General features: G+C 41.7%; 1 protein-coding gene across 3 annotated transcripts in view; it reads right to left on the bottom strand.

Annotated features, from left to right (window-relative positions):
* Positions 1 to 3,529: 3,529 nt before the first annotated feature.
* Positions 3,530 to 14,980, bottom strand: part of trit1 (tRNA isopentenyltransferase 1) — a 34,466-nt gene continuing 23,015 nt past the window's right edge. For 2 of the 3 annotated variants that reach the window (XM_044171341.1, XM_044171342.1), the window contains exons 9-11: positions 6,239 to 6,348; positions 5,087 to 5,204; positions 3,530 to 4,586 (exon numbers count right to left, since the gene is read on the bottom strand). In XM_044171341.1, coding sequence (XP_044027276.1) covers positions 4,357 to 4,586; positions 5,087 to 5,204; positions 6,239 to 6,348 — 458 coding nt within the window. In that variant the 3' untranslated portion in view covers positions 3,530 to 4,356. The remainder of the gene's footprint in view (positions 4,587 to 5,086; positions 5,205 to 6,238; positions 6,349 to 14,980) is intronic. The other variant, XM_044171343.1, reaches the window with a different exon arrangement.

The raw sequence follows: 14,980 nt of genomic DNA, 5'->3' as shown, positions 1-14,980 counted from the left end.
CACACACACACACACAAACCCAAAGTGTGTGAGGAGTGAGACAATGACATTTATGTAGCCCACCAGACACAATACATCAAGGGTAAGCAGCTTTGTCTAAAATAAGCACACATTACAATACGTGACAACAGTATGTGCTCTGTGTGTGTGTGTGTGTGAGTGCGTGCCCTCCTAAGTGTTGCCCTGGGAAGAGAGTTCACTGGGTTGTTGGAAAAACAGGAAGGCATGTCATGCTCTGGATCGGGGAGGGTAGAATAAGGGAAAAAAGAAAAAAGTACCGAGCAGCCCCCGCATTACATAACCAGGCAGGAAATATGCAGCACAGAGAGAGAGAGAGAGAGAGAGACAGAGAGACTATAGGAAGCCATGCATACACTGCACCTATGACACTTTCCTTAGAGGCTTTTCACATCTAATCACATCTCTTCCTCTCCTTGTCCTTCTGTTGCTTTTTCGTGTATGGCTACAGGAGCCAGACAGCGCGACAAAAAGAGAGAGAGGGAGCTGCATAAACTCACTGAACCTCGTTTGTCCCTATAGACAGACAGAGACACACACACACACACACACATCAATAAATGATGGTCTGCACTTGGCTCTGGATGCAAACATCAGATCGCACTGAAACATTATAAAACATCATCTCTGGGCTGGATTAGGCTGCAACACACTCATCCCTCATTGTGCAGCTCTGGCCGTGTGTGTGTAATCCATAATGTGTATATGTACAAACACACAGCTGTTACACTTCTGCTGAGGAAACAACAAACACACACAAGCACTAGAGAGCAGGGGTTGTGGTGAGTGTGTGTTTCTTTTTATATAGCTAATATGAAACATAGACAGCAAAACACTGACAGGGAGAACAGGGGGAAGCTGGCATGCAGGGAGGCACACTCACACAATCTTTAAAGGACTAATGAGAAAATAATGTCAAAGGGCACAAATAAGAGCACTCTGTACTCAAATAAATTAATGCACACAACAGCCAGCATCCTGATAGTTGACCTTTTGCTGCTCTACACTGTCTTGCCTACAGTGACAAGAAAAGTTTCACATTCTTAACTAAGTCCTTCACGTTCCAAAAACTTCTACTTTGAGATTATAAGAATGTGTAGTGTCTAGTATTCTGCCACTGCCAAAGATTTGGCCTTCTGTATTATCTATAAACATGTTTACACTCCACATTAGCAGAAGTGATATGTCTCATAAATAAAGGGTCTTCTTGGTAGTCAAGTCAACAGTGTCTTCGACTACAGCTGCTGCTCTATCTGATTAGTTGCTTGCATGTCTGTCTGCGTGTGTGTAGGTGTGTGCGAGTGTGGTTTTTTTGTCTCGCCAGGGCCAGATGGCAGAGAATGTTTAGTCAAATGGGATTAGAGATTAGGATTAAGTGGACTTCAAATTACCTAGACGCACAGTCACTGGATGACACACTACTACAGCAAAGCTCTGAGGCGGAGAGGACCTGCAACACAGACTGTGTTAAGCATCATTAGCATACAAAGTGGGAAAATTCAGGGGAAACCCCCCCCCCAAAATTCAGGGTAGGGTAAATTCAGGTTAAGGTTTTCTCATAGATAACCAGTGCAGTATTGATGAATTCCTTAAAAAAATTGTTTAACATTTTGTGAATACATGTATTTGCTTTTTTGCTGAGAGTCAGATGAGACGATTGATACCAATCTCATATCTGTACGCTAAATATGAAGCCAATTATCTTAGCACAAAGACTGAAAACAGGGGAAAAAGGCCTAGCTCTGTCCAAATGTAACAAACACTGTCTACCAGCACCTCTAAAGCTCACTGATTAACACAATATATATTGTTTGTTCAGCCCATACAAAAACTGAAGTGTAAAAATGTTTCCAGTCTTTATGCTAAGCTAATCCTAACATTTAGTGTACACCCATGAGTGCATGTATAGAAAAACTGATGTGTAGTCAAAGGTATTCATTTGCAGCATATATTGGTGTTGCTGTACATACAGTAAAGCCAGTACCAGAGGCCAAACTCCACAGCAAACAGGCCAGACACAGACAACAAGCAACTATAGGCTGCAGCATGTGTTACATAAGTCAACCAGCAGTTCCCCCACGGAGGGCCTTATGTATAGGACAGTGTGAGCTCTGTGAACATATACAGCTACTGAGCCGCTATAGGGCAGGGCTAGACTGAGAGAGGGAAAGACAGAAATGGAGCGCTAAAACTGGGTGAATTATTGTGCAGTTCGCTGACTGATATAGCTATACATATACACACACACACACACACACACACACACACACACACACACACACACACACACACACACACACAAAGAAGACAGCTAAGCATGCTCAAGTAGCAGCAAAATCAAACACTCCACTTTTAGAGCACTTATTCGTGTGTGGGAGGCCATAGTTGCAGGTTTCCCATTTCAAAGCTGGTTTGGTGTGTTGATTCTTTGTGCTCACTGTCTGCAGCTAATGAGTTCACTCAGTGCATGTAAGCATGCGTGTGTGTCCACAGATGATCCACTGCATCGCGGTGCGTAAATCACTAATTAGCATTGTGACCATGGACGCTGCCCTAGTTCTCCACTTCTAAGGGTGTGTGTATGCGTGGTTCAAGGGGCTAAAGCCTTATGTCATTGAATTGCACAAGCTTCCTCCTTTGAATGTGGAGTGATTCAGCAGTGCCTGGAGGTGCCAGGCCAGACTCACTGAGGCGCTCCAGATAAGAACATACCGCACATAAAAGTTGACTAAGAAAAAGTGTATCATATGACTGATCATAACATTTTTTCTTATTCAAAGGTCACTCTCATTCTTTCTGTTTTTGTAATCACAGAGATGATAGAGATGTAAAAAAAAAAATCACCAGAGGGAAAAGAAAACAAAGAAGCTGTAAGTCTGATTAAAAAAATGTACAGCAGAAGGCGAGAAAAACAAACCATCCAAAGGGTTATAAAAACCAGACCAGTTGCACAGTGACCTTTGCTATCAGTGTGACTCTCATTCTGTATGGTAAGCCCCCAGTAAGCTTGAGGCCTGACCCAGTTTGGAAAGAGAGTATGTGGGACACACTCACACACACATATACACACACATTTCCAGCTATTATATGGCTAATATTTTTAGTCATGTGGATGAGGTCAAACACTGGGACCCTGTGAACTAAAGTTGTACTTAAAGAATACGTTTTAAGACTCAGACAGAAAGCTTAAAGAAAGAGATGATGGACTGTTAGCTAGGAATGTGGTGTTGTCCTGGTGTGAAGAAAAAGTGGCAGGTGAGGGCAGGGAAAGGGAGCGCCAAAAGAGGCCTTTGGAGCGATACCAGGTATTGTGTAAGTGGTTTTACAGCAGGAGGGCACACCTTGGTTTGAAAGGGGTACAACACACAAAGACCTGCAATCACTGCTGTGAAAACACACTCTCTCCTCATAGCCTCAGCTGGTGTTTTATACCACTGTCAGAGCAGAAATTAGCTCAGCTAAGTTCCACTGAAAGACAACAGCACAAATCAGGTGACTACATTATCAAACAAAGAGCTAGAAAAACGTATTTAATGACAAGTTAAAACAAGGTGGCAGCAGGCAAACAGTCTCACGGAGATTAAGGTAAAACTACCGCTGGTGTCATGCGAAAACCTCTCAAATCCAATTTTCCTTTTTCACTTCAGTGATACAAAGTATATCATCCTCCATTGGTTGAGAAACTTTAAGATCCTTTGGCTTATTGAACATTTTCAAAACCAACTGGATGAAGTTAAAAGTGGCTAAGCTAAAGACAAGGCAAAGAACTTAAATCCTGAAATGCTAACAGTGTGTAACAACAGTATGAAAGATCGCCACTTCATTTATGGCACATTCTGCAAAAACAGAAAAATAAACCTCTCTCTTACAACTTAAATTTGATTTTCAGGCAGTGGCAAAAAAGATTCCTTAAAAAATGTAGTTCCTTGGCTGCACACACCATGAAACGTTAGATTTATCTTTTTGAGTCCACAATGTTGAATTGTCCTGACCATCAACATCTCGACTACAACAATGAATCACTTCAAGGATCCATACACATGAACAACTACGAATGAAAGTAAAAAATTATTTTTGCAGTATTTCAAATTTAAAATAAAAAAAATTATGTATCCACATTCGGCAATGATCAGTCTTATTAATTTCACTATCACTGGGCTGAGAAGGTCCGTCATCCCATTCAAAAGGAAAGGATCAAAGAGAAAATATAGTTCAATTTGACTCTATGAGAAGTAAGAAAGTAGCCCTATAAGAACTTTAAGGAAACATCAAGCTGTTAGTGCAGAACAGTGGTGGAAACCTGAATGAAGATGTATGCAGTCCATGTCTGCGCGACTCTTAAGAAGTCACAGGTACTTCCTTATGTGTTGTCCTGGTGTCTTGGGAAGACTCCTGAGAGGTTTCACTGCAGCCCGGGGCAACAGTAGCACAAGAGTCCTTTGAGAGGCTCTCTGCAATCTCTGCAGCAGAGGCAGGAGGTGCAGTGGTAACTTCGGATTGGTCACAGGCTGGGTCAGACTTCCTCTTCTTCCTCACATGATAGTGATGCTTTTTGGACTTCAGGTGAGCTGCAGGTAAAGAATATAAACAGAGGACACAGTTGGATATATTTGGCATGAGACAACACTGTTTCATCTCAGTGATACTTGTGGATCATGATCCAAAATGAGTCATGTGCAAGAAAAATAAATAGAAACTTGGTGTCAAGTCCCAGAGGCGAGCAGGTTTGTAATTACTCTTTATCGCAATGTGGCCTTTTTTAGCCCTTGGAATCGTATAACATGGGGCTTTGTTAGTTGTCCCCGAGCCTAGAAAACTGAAGTGGTTTGTATGGCCTCCAGTCAGATAACAACAAGTAGAAATGGTTTGTCAGGGCATTAATGCTTGAGGAACAAGTCATTCAAAGTGTGTACTGTCACAGGGTAAAAATATTCACAGAAACCTGACAGAGATTTCAGCATATACCAGAGACTGATTTTACAGTGTACACATTTTGATGGCTAAATACAAACGAATGGCACGTGATAAAAATGTTGTCATATTGTACGATGTGGATCCACAGCCTCACCTGTCCACTCCAGGTCACCGATAATCACTTTGTCACACAGATCACATGAATGGTGGCTTCGTTTGTTTCTCTGCTCCGCCCCCTGTACCCTGATTGGTGCAATAGCAGGCTTCTCACCCTGATTGATTGAGCAAAAAAGTTTTTAGTTTTAGGGTTTAGTGCTAAAACGTGCCCTGCAGAATTTTTTTCTTACATTGAGTGTTTTTTTATATCATTGTTTACATCCATGTTTGCTAGCTAGCAGTCTTCTTCATCACTGCCTTTGTTAGTGCACTTGCTATGTTTGTCGGCATGTTACTGCCACAAACTGACAATCAGCAGAATAGTGCAAAGCCAGGATGTGAATAACGCACGTGTATGTGCGCCCTTGTGTGGAAGATACAAACAAAACAGAAATCCATTTGTAAAAACCTTGCTCCTACGATAATAGAGTGTTTATGAAATACTGGGTTTACTTATTTAGTAATACCTATGGAGCTGGATATAAAAGCAAAATGAAGCAAAGCAAGAGTCAGGTGAGAAAAGAAGGAAGAAAGGAAGGAAGGAAGGAAGGAAGGAAGGAAGGAAGAGGGAGGGAGGGAGGGAGGAAATGAAGGAACAAAAGACAAAAGGAAGCTGAGAGAATAGCAGAGTGAGAGGAAAAAGAGAAGGAAGAAAACAGGACAGAGAGAGAAAAGAAAAAGAATAATTAAGAAATCAAGGAACAAATGAACAAAAAGAACTGGAAGGAAGAGTTGGATAAGGTAGTATGGGGCTGAGAGGGGAATGGAAGAAAAATGAGGGAAACGGAAAAAATTGAAGGACGGACGGAATGCAAAGTATAGAGGCACAAAAGAAAAGGTGACAGTGAAAAGGAAAGAGTAAAGGAGGGAAAATTGCAAGTAATCAAGCAAACAAGGAGGGGAACAAATTAGGATGTAAAGAGACGGGAACAAATGCAGGTAAAAGAGGCAAGTAAAGTGATGGAAAAAGAAAGAGGAAAATAAAAGTAATGGAGAAAACAAATTAAGCAATGAAAAAGGGTAGAATGATAAAGGGTACAGGAACAAAAGGGAGTAAAGAAGGAAGTAGACCTATCGTTTTTATCCCAACCGATGAAACAGATGAAAGCTACTGACAGCAGGCAGCTACTTTAGACTATTGAGGCCCCACCTTGCTGAGACTGTCCAGTATCTGCAGTGCAGGGTTCAGCACCGTCTCCTCCCACCTCGACACGTCCGTCACATCCAGGCCATACACCACTGGCACGTTGTCCCCTGGTCCTACACGCACACGCACACGCACGCGCACACACAGTTCATAAACATTATGCATTTTACAAAGCCAACACAGGGCTGCCAATAAATGTAATGAAGGCTTTTAAAGGCCAATATTTTGATTCAGTGTTTCCACATTTATTTTTATGGGACTTGTGAAAAAGACCACTACCTACTACCGCTATTAAGTTGTGTTGGTGACAATATTTCTTTACTAATGTATTTGAGATAAGGCTTTCTCATAGACGACCAGTGTACTGATCAATTTTACGCCATCAAAAAAACTGCTTCATCCATCATGTCAAAGAGGTTGACACTGATATACACGGTTGATTCTTAATATGGTGAGATATATTGACTTGCTAATTATATAGCTGATTATATTACATCTAATGAGAAAAAATCAGCTCCAAAGTGAGTGACATTATATCAGAGAGGATGAGGCAGACTTCAGGATGAATACAGTACAAAACTGGGAAATTTACAGTAGCAGTGATGTGCTGGAGCCGCACCCTGAAGCTCTGTCAACCTGCTGACTCACACTGGCTCGATAATGTCTCTCCCTCCTTCCTCCCACCCTTCTCTCTTGTGCACCATCTCTCTCTCTCTCTCTCTCTCTCTCTCTCGCCATCAGTCTCGCTTCGGCTTTCACTCACTCTCTCATTCTCTCTCTCCCTCCCTCTAACTGTTCCACCCCCGTGTTTCTATTTTGCATCAGTCAGCAGTCTCCGGGCCAGGCCTCAGCTCTAAACAGCAGCACCAGTCCCTGCCCTGCTTGTCTCTGTGTGTATCTGTCTATCTGCCTGCCTGCCTGTCTGCATCAAGAGCCACTGCCCTGCATTGATTGAAGACACGCAGATGCACAGGAAATGGAGTGTGCAACTTGTAGAGAAAGTGACTTAAAAAAACTGAAATTGTATGTAAACAAAGTCAAATTTTATGGATACATAATTTATAGTAGAGTACCTACTAGTGCTGTAAATCAAGAATTATAAACAGATCAAATTTGTGAGCAGAAAATACAGTACATTTTCAATAAAATAAAACAATAATATAATAAAACAAGCAGGGTGTGCTTTAGCATGACTTACGCTGCTTAAGCTTAAGCATGTGTAGGCTCTGAAGCTACGCCGTAGAGGCTACCCTGTAGCTGACGTGCGCCTCCTCAAAAATGTAACTACATGTTGGGGACACAGCAACGATGGCGATGCCACATGGGGACTGCAAAAACTGTGATGGCTAAGCTTGCGCTTGAGCTAAATGTTAACATGCTGATGTTTAGCAGGTATTATGTTTACCATGTTCACCATCTTAGTTTAGCGTCTTAGCATGGTAACATTTGCTAGATAGAACATGGAGAAATAATGTCATGGAGAAATAAAAACTTTGACCTGATGATGGCACTAGAGGAAAGGTCAGGGGATCACCAAAGTCAGTGGGATTTAACCCCTGGGGACCATGATATCTGTACAAACTATCAGAAACTGAGATATTTCAGTCGTGACCACAGTGGCGGACCGACCCACTGACCAACCGACATTGTCATCCACAGAACCACGCTGCTAGCATGGCTAAAAATTCAAAAAAGACACAAAGCTGGATCTAGTCAGGTGCATTTTTTCTTTTAATATCAATGTGTTAAGCACACACACTCATGAATCCCATTAACCTGTAAGGCACAGTTAGCCAACTCAATTATGGCTTAATCCTTTCCTCACACAGACTGAACTGTGGAGTTGAGGGCAGCAGACACCCTGTACTAACTCTCCTGGGAACTGTCTAGGACTCCATTAATACAGAGTGGTAACTGTATAGCTGGTCTGTACAACAAACTGTACTGACTCTGTCAGAGAAATGAGTTTGTATGTGGGAACAATGAGAGTTTTCACACAGCCCCGCCTGAGAGCTATAAACTTTAATTTTGGCGTGGTTCTTGGCACAAGCCACATTTCAACTCCTTCTGGTCTAAATTCGCATATTGTTGGTTTAAATTACCGTCAGCCACTTAAACATGTGATGTATTTCATTAGTTTCCTGTCGAGGCCAGCTTTGCTGACAAATGGTGTAAAAGCAAAATAAACACAAAGATCTTTAATGGCACTCCTGCACCTGCATCATTTGACATCCCAGTGTGGGTTTTCTCTGTTTTAACTAACACACGCTGTGCATGTGTGTTTATACAGTCAGACAGTAGGTCAATTTGTTAGTGTGTGTGTGTTTTTTAAAAACAGCAGTGACTGTTAATCAAAGCCTCAGGTTTCACTGGCATGGTTACTGTCTGTGTGCCAGAGGGGAAGTCTTTGTGTTTGTGGCACAATAGCAGGCAGGTGGTGGCGGCGAGCACCTGGCATACCTATACCAGATGCAGTGTTGGAGCTCTCTACCTTAGGTGTTCTAATAAATACTTCACCTCACCAGCCGCCCTCCTGTGCCCTCCTGTTGCCACTATCTCCCTCCTAACTTTGTTCTTTTATCTCTCTCAACACCACCCCCCTCCAGCAATTCCCTTTTGCAACCACCAACCTCCCACTGGGCAGAGTGAAGTGATGGCAAATAAAAGGGAGATAGTGTGTATGGTGGGTTGCCAGATGCTGGATGGAACCCCCCCACCCCAATTCTTTTTTGGGATCTGGTGAAATTTAACTCTGCTAATCCACTCTGTAGTGAATGAGAGTTGATAAGAAATGCTGAAGGGACAAAGCGTGGTCAAAACACACACACACACACACACACACACACACACATAGCCTTGCCAACAAGAAAGAGCATCTTCTGCCGCTGGGCAGCTGCTTGCCAGTGTTGAGTGTGTGTGTTGAAACAGTCGTCCACCTGTTGCAACAAACGGGCCAGGAGTCATTTGCTGCATTATCCTCGTGTTTGCTGAGCGAGGATGTGCGCCTGTGTGTGCTTTGCTATAAAAACTCTACCACCAGTCTCAGTGCAGCGTCGTGCGGCCCAGCTGTGCTTCCTTGGCTGTCATCCACACTGGAACACGACAGCTGCCTCTATTCACTCAACAGCCTCCTTCCTCTTTGTTATAGTTCCTTTTCCACTTTTTGTCTCCCTTACCTCCTTCTGTTGTTCATGTTTGAGATTTCTGCAGTAGGTTAAGTATCTTGGGGCAAGGATATTTCTGCAGTTGGCCAAATTGATTTAAAAAAAGAAGAAGCTTTTTCCCCCTTTTTATCTGGCTGTTTGGTGGGCTACGACTGAATCCCCATATCTATTATCTGTACTTTCACTCCCCCCTCCATTATGGAGTTTCTTCTCCTTCACTCTAGATCGATCAGAGCTGCTATAATCAATATTTGCATATCAACAATGGATCACAAGACTGCTTGGATGTGAAAAAGTCACTTGTAGTGATGAAGACAATGATCACCCAACTCTGCAGTAAAAACTAGATATGCTACATACCCAGCACCAAAGGCAGCTAGCGATTAGCTAACATATTGGAGCATTTAGCAGCTAAAAAGCCAGAACCAAGGACGTTGTGGTTGCATTCCCCTACGACAGCCCTGCTATTTGTATTATTTATTTATGGGGGGTTTCATGGTGTGGCTGCCATTCTCCTCAACTTTTCCATCTCAGCCTACGAAAAGCTTTTTTTTCTTTTCTTTTTTCTTTTTTTTTTACAATATTTTAATTTTTTTTTTCAATTTCTGGTCTTTCCACTCAATGCATGGATGGAAACGCACCTACTAGTGTTTCTCCTTTTAACCCTCTGTGTCATTCTCGTCTTCTCCAGCCCTCCCTTATCTCTCTCCACCTAGTGGAGTTGACACAGAGGTCTTTGTGGCAAAAACAACTCTGGCTTGACTCACCGGACACAATGGCGGGAGGAGGTTGCATTTGCATGTGTGTGCGTACATGAAAGCTTTGCACTTGCTAGGAGACAAGAGTGTAAACTCGCCCCACACCTGTTGCCCCAGCTGGATCAGATTACCTTCATTCTCCATCCACCCAGCTACCCATGTGTCGTTCTTGTCTCTATCTGTCTCCCTCCATCCATTCCTCAGTCACGCTCTCGTGGGGCTAAAAGATACCTAGAGCCCTGTTACTTAACACTCATTTTTAATTTGTTTAAATCCAGCAAACAAGTTGAGTCCATCAAGAACCACATATCTTGCTGAGAAGTATTTAATACACTGAACGCCCACCTGCTCCCTCATGGACAGTCGCTGCTAAAAACTATGAACTGTAAAACTGGGTAAAAATTGTGCCTTCAAGGCATGTGATCAGTGTCTTTCTGTGTATTTACATGTACGGTCAACATTCAGGTCATTTTCTAGCTTTTCTAACCTACTGTTACCAGGAAATGTACTGGGTATGTAAAATCAAGCACTCTGAACCAAGTGATCCAATCTTTAATTTTGTTACACCTGGAGTACTGTCCAGTTGTTTGGTCATTTGTAACTAAGAAAGATCTAAAAAAAAAAAAAAAAACACCCTCCAGATTAGCTCTCCATTGTTCAATGTGCACAAATGTTTTCCAAATGCACCTTTGCATTTCTCATGGCTTCCTGTAGAAAACAGATTACAGTCTTCTGATCTTCTTCAGGAATGTCTTATAGGACAAGTAACCACAGTATTTTACTGACCAAGTAGTGTACATCAGTAGCGAACATAATTATCTGAAGGTAGGCCAGTTCGGGATATCTCTTACCACCTAGACCGAGGACAAATCTCCTCAAATCTACTGTAGTTTACAGAGCCATTACAGGATGGAACTCTTTATCACTAAAACAAATACCAGAGCCACTTTCAAGAAAACACTAAAAAAGTGCTTAATGCAATTAACTGAATGAACAAACAGTAAATGATTCATCTTGTAGTGTTTAATGGTTTGATGATGGATTTTTTGTATGTAATGTGATGTTTGTATGTATACGACGTATATTATCTATTTCTGTGTTGGACCCCAGGAAGACTAGCCGTTAGCTAATATCCTAATAAACTAAACTTCATTGTGTTTGCCTGACTGAGGCTCTCTGTCATTTCCAATTTGTCTTTCCCTTTGACCCACTAGTCTCTGTGTGCTGGGGTTGGTGTGCATAGCCTCCAGTCACCCTGTTGCCCGAGTTTGTGTGGTCGGGGCAAATTCCCGGCAGCTCTGTAATGCTTCTAGAGATTAGCCTGCTCAGCTGAGGCCTGCCGGTATCTGTGTGTGTGTGTGTGGGTGTGTGTGTGTGTGTGTGTGTGTGTGTGTGTGTGTGGGGCTCAGACGAAACAGAAAAGAGGTCAGCAGTCACAGCAACCACACCTTGGGTTAGGACAACCCCAGTCGGAGGTGGACACAAGGACATGGCTGTCCTACAAGCAAATACTAAGGCTCTGACACCGAAACATCTGAAATAGATATTAACATGTGCGACTATGATCCTGGAGCTTGGTTTATGTGTGAACACAAACAAGATCTCTTACAGGAGAATTACGGCATATAACATATATAACATATAACATTTTACTCAGAGCCCAGCCTCCGACTGCTTTCCAAAAAACTGAAATTTAACAGAAATCTTCCTCAAAAGTTGTAGTTCCTGCTATGCAGTTCACTGCAGTAGCTACATGGATTTCCAGGGGGCTCCTTTCTAAGTTTACTTTCAGTCAGACAAGTGTTTGAGATAGTTTCTGTAATTCTGAAGCTTTTTTTGAAAGACCTCATGCTCCTTGCCCAGATCAACGCCATTCTTGCTAGAGTTTGCATTTCCCAAACAACTCCAGCAGAAAAACACAGGGTTGTCTGGCAAAACAATTGAACTGTACTCAACTTTTGCGGCAACGCAAAGCAGTGTCACCCAGCAAGACACTGTGTTGGCAAATCAAATCTGCACAAGTACACATTCTTAGTGGTTTACCTTATAAAATGAATGGCCTATTTATACTGTTTCCTGGGCAAGTGTCATGACGAATGATAAAATTATTGTCTGCGTGATAACTTTTCAGAGCAGTATGCTGAAATGCCTTCAAACCCATGGATCGATTACTCAAACTGCACTTCCTGGATCATATTTCATTTTCTCATTGGTACCTGAAGAAACACGCCCCCCAATGCCTTGCATTTTTTTGCAGGGCTGATTTCGGTCTGAACGACCACTAAAACTCAGGCTGACAAATATCAGAATTTCCCTTTAAGAGCTTAAGACTTCTGCAGATTCTGCAAACACAACAAGACTGACACGGACACTTTCGTGGTACTTTTTTTTGAGAAATATCTTTACAGACTACATGGGATAGAAAGTTTCGGACTTTTAACACTTGTTAAAAGTTGATCTTGTCCGCTGCCACCTGTACTGTCAGGCCTGATTTTGCAGATAGCTGTCAATCATCTTCAGAATTTACTATTTAAAGTAAACATAGAAAGTAGTCCCCTGGACATACCTGTAGCTACTGCAGAGAACTGTATAGTAGAGACTACAGTACCTAGAGGTATTTCAGAGGACTACTTTCTATTTATTAACATTGCAAAAATCCGAGCTGTTTTAAATCTTAGTGATGCAGAAACTGTTGCACATGCTTTTATCTCCTCACGCCTTGATTATAACAGTAACAGTCTGTTCACTTGTCTTAATCAAAAAAACTTTGAAACAACTGCAGACTGTACAGAACTCAAGCTGCTAGGCTGTTAACCAGGACCAAGAAGTACGACCACATCACACCTTTTGTTTTGTTTGTTTTAGGATTGATTTTATTGATTACTCTTAAAGCTCTTGCCATCAGGGCCCGAGGTTCTGGAACAACTTGCCCGAAGAAATTAGGATGTCTGAGTCAGTGTTTTCTTTTAAGTCTCTTCTCAAAACACATTTTTAATCTGAAAGCATATACTGATTTTACCTGAACTGGCTGTTTATTGCTTTTATGTATTTTATCATTCACTGTGGTATTTTATTTCTCTTGTTGTGAAGCACTTTGTACTTTGTTTTGATAAGTGCTCTATAAATAAAGTTTTATTATCATAATTATTATTATTTTTTTATGGTCTGACTCAAAGACAAGTGATGATTCCTGTTCAACTGAAATTTTGGAGAGCTGTAGGAGGCTCGTGCTCCTTGCCCTCATTGATATTGTTCTTGCCAGAGTATTTAATATTTAATAAAATGCATAATCATGACCAACAGTCGTAAAAAACAACAAAAAACTAATCTAATGATAAGATCCAGGTTGACAAATATCAGAATTTCATAGTGATTTTTGAGGAGTGTCAGCACATACCATATCATAACCAACTGTTATGGGAGACTTCATGGGATAGAGAGTTTTAGACTTTTAAGAGAGTTGATCTCGTCTGCTGCTACCTGTATGGTCAGGTCTGATGTTGCAGACAACTTCAGATTACTGCATATGTAAAAGCACAGGAACACAGACACACAGACACACAGACACGTGATGAAGACCATATGGTGTGTGCAGCGGGTAGACAGGCAGTCAAAAAGAGGGGTATTGAGGTTTAGGGCCTGGCGTGGCCTAAGCCATTTGGGCCTAACAGGATTAGGAGGCTGGGTTACTGCAGGGCATACTGCTGGTGGGACACAGAGGCCAGGTTTACGTTTGGAAATCACCACCTGCCATACACTAGTTGATTTTGGCTGTGGTGGGTACATTTATCTATTCTGCAGTGCCAGATCCAACCACTATAGTTCACTTATATGCATTTGGTGCCTCAAGGGATCTTGAAACACTATCCCCTCTGTAACGTCACAGCAGCTCACACATGCTGCATAAAATCAAATCCAATTTTGTGCCAGTGAATAAATTAATCCGGTGATTTCCACAATTTGAATATAAAGTGCTATCAAATGCCTTGTTGCAAAAAACCTCGACTATTAAAAGGAATAGTTCTTATTCGCTTTCATGCCAACAGTTAGATGAGAAGGTTGACACCACTGTCATAAATGTACGTTCAATTTGAAGCTACAGCCAGGAGAGGGTTATCTTAGCTTAGCTTACAGATTGGAAGCAAGGAAAACAATTAGCTTGGCTCTGTGGGCACATAACCCCCGTAAATGACAACAATGACAATTTGACGTTATTACACTTTAGTTTTTGTACAGATTGAACAAATGAGATATAACGTGTTAGTTAGTGAGCTTTAGAGGTGCTGGTAGGCAAATTTTGTTACCTTTGGACAGAGCCAGGCTAGCTGTTTCCCCCTTTTTCTAGTCTTCCTAAGTTAACCGTCTCCCGGCTATAGCTTCATATTTAGCATACAGACATGAGAGTGGTATCAGTCTTCGCATCTAACTCGTATTACCTATGCTCCTTTAATGATATGAAAATATTAAAGAGGATGTACATTTTTTGTACAAAGTGACTCCTTAGAAAAGTGAGGAAGAAGAAAAATTAAGTTTTGTGTTTCCAGCTAAAAATGGTCGATTTACATCTACCTAAAAAAAAGCTAAGCTAAAATAGGTGTGATGAGTAACTAAAAATATTACTATATTATATTACTATTTTACAATTTCCTACAAAACTGTGCTGATGTTCTTATTTGTTGGCAAATTATTTTAAAAAAAAATCACCGCATGTTGTGATTATTTTGAAAGGGACATCACCCCAATCCTGTTGTGCACACACACGCACACGCACACGCGCACACACACACACACACACACACACACACACTACACTCTGTACCCTG

Source organism: Siniperca chuatsi, linkage group LG17 (assembly GCF_020085105.1).
Source record: "Siniperca chuatsi isolate FFG_IHB_CAS linkage group LG17, ASM2008510v1, whole genome shotgun sequence".
Taxonomy (NCBI): domain Eukaryota; kingdom Metazoa; phylum Chordata; class Actinopteri; order Centrarchiformes; family Sinipercidae; genus Siniperca; species Siniperca chuatsi.
This window is presented reverse-complemented; position numbering and strand designations above follow the sequence as displayed.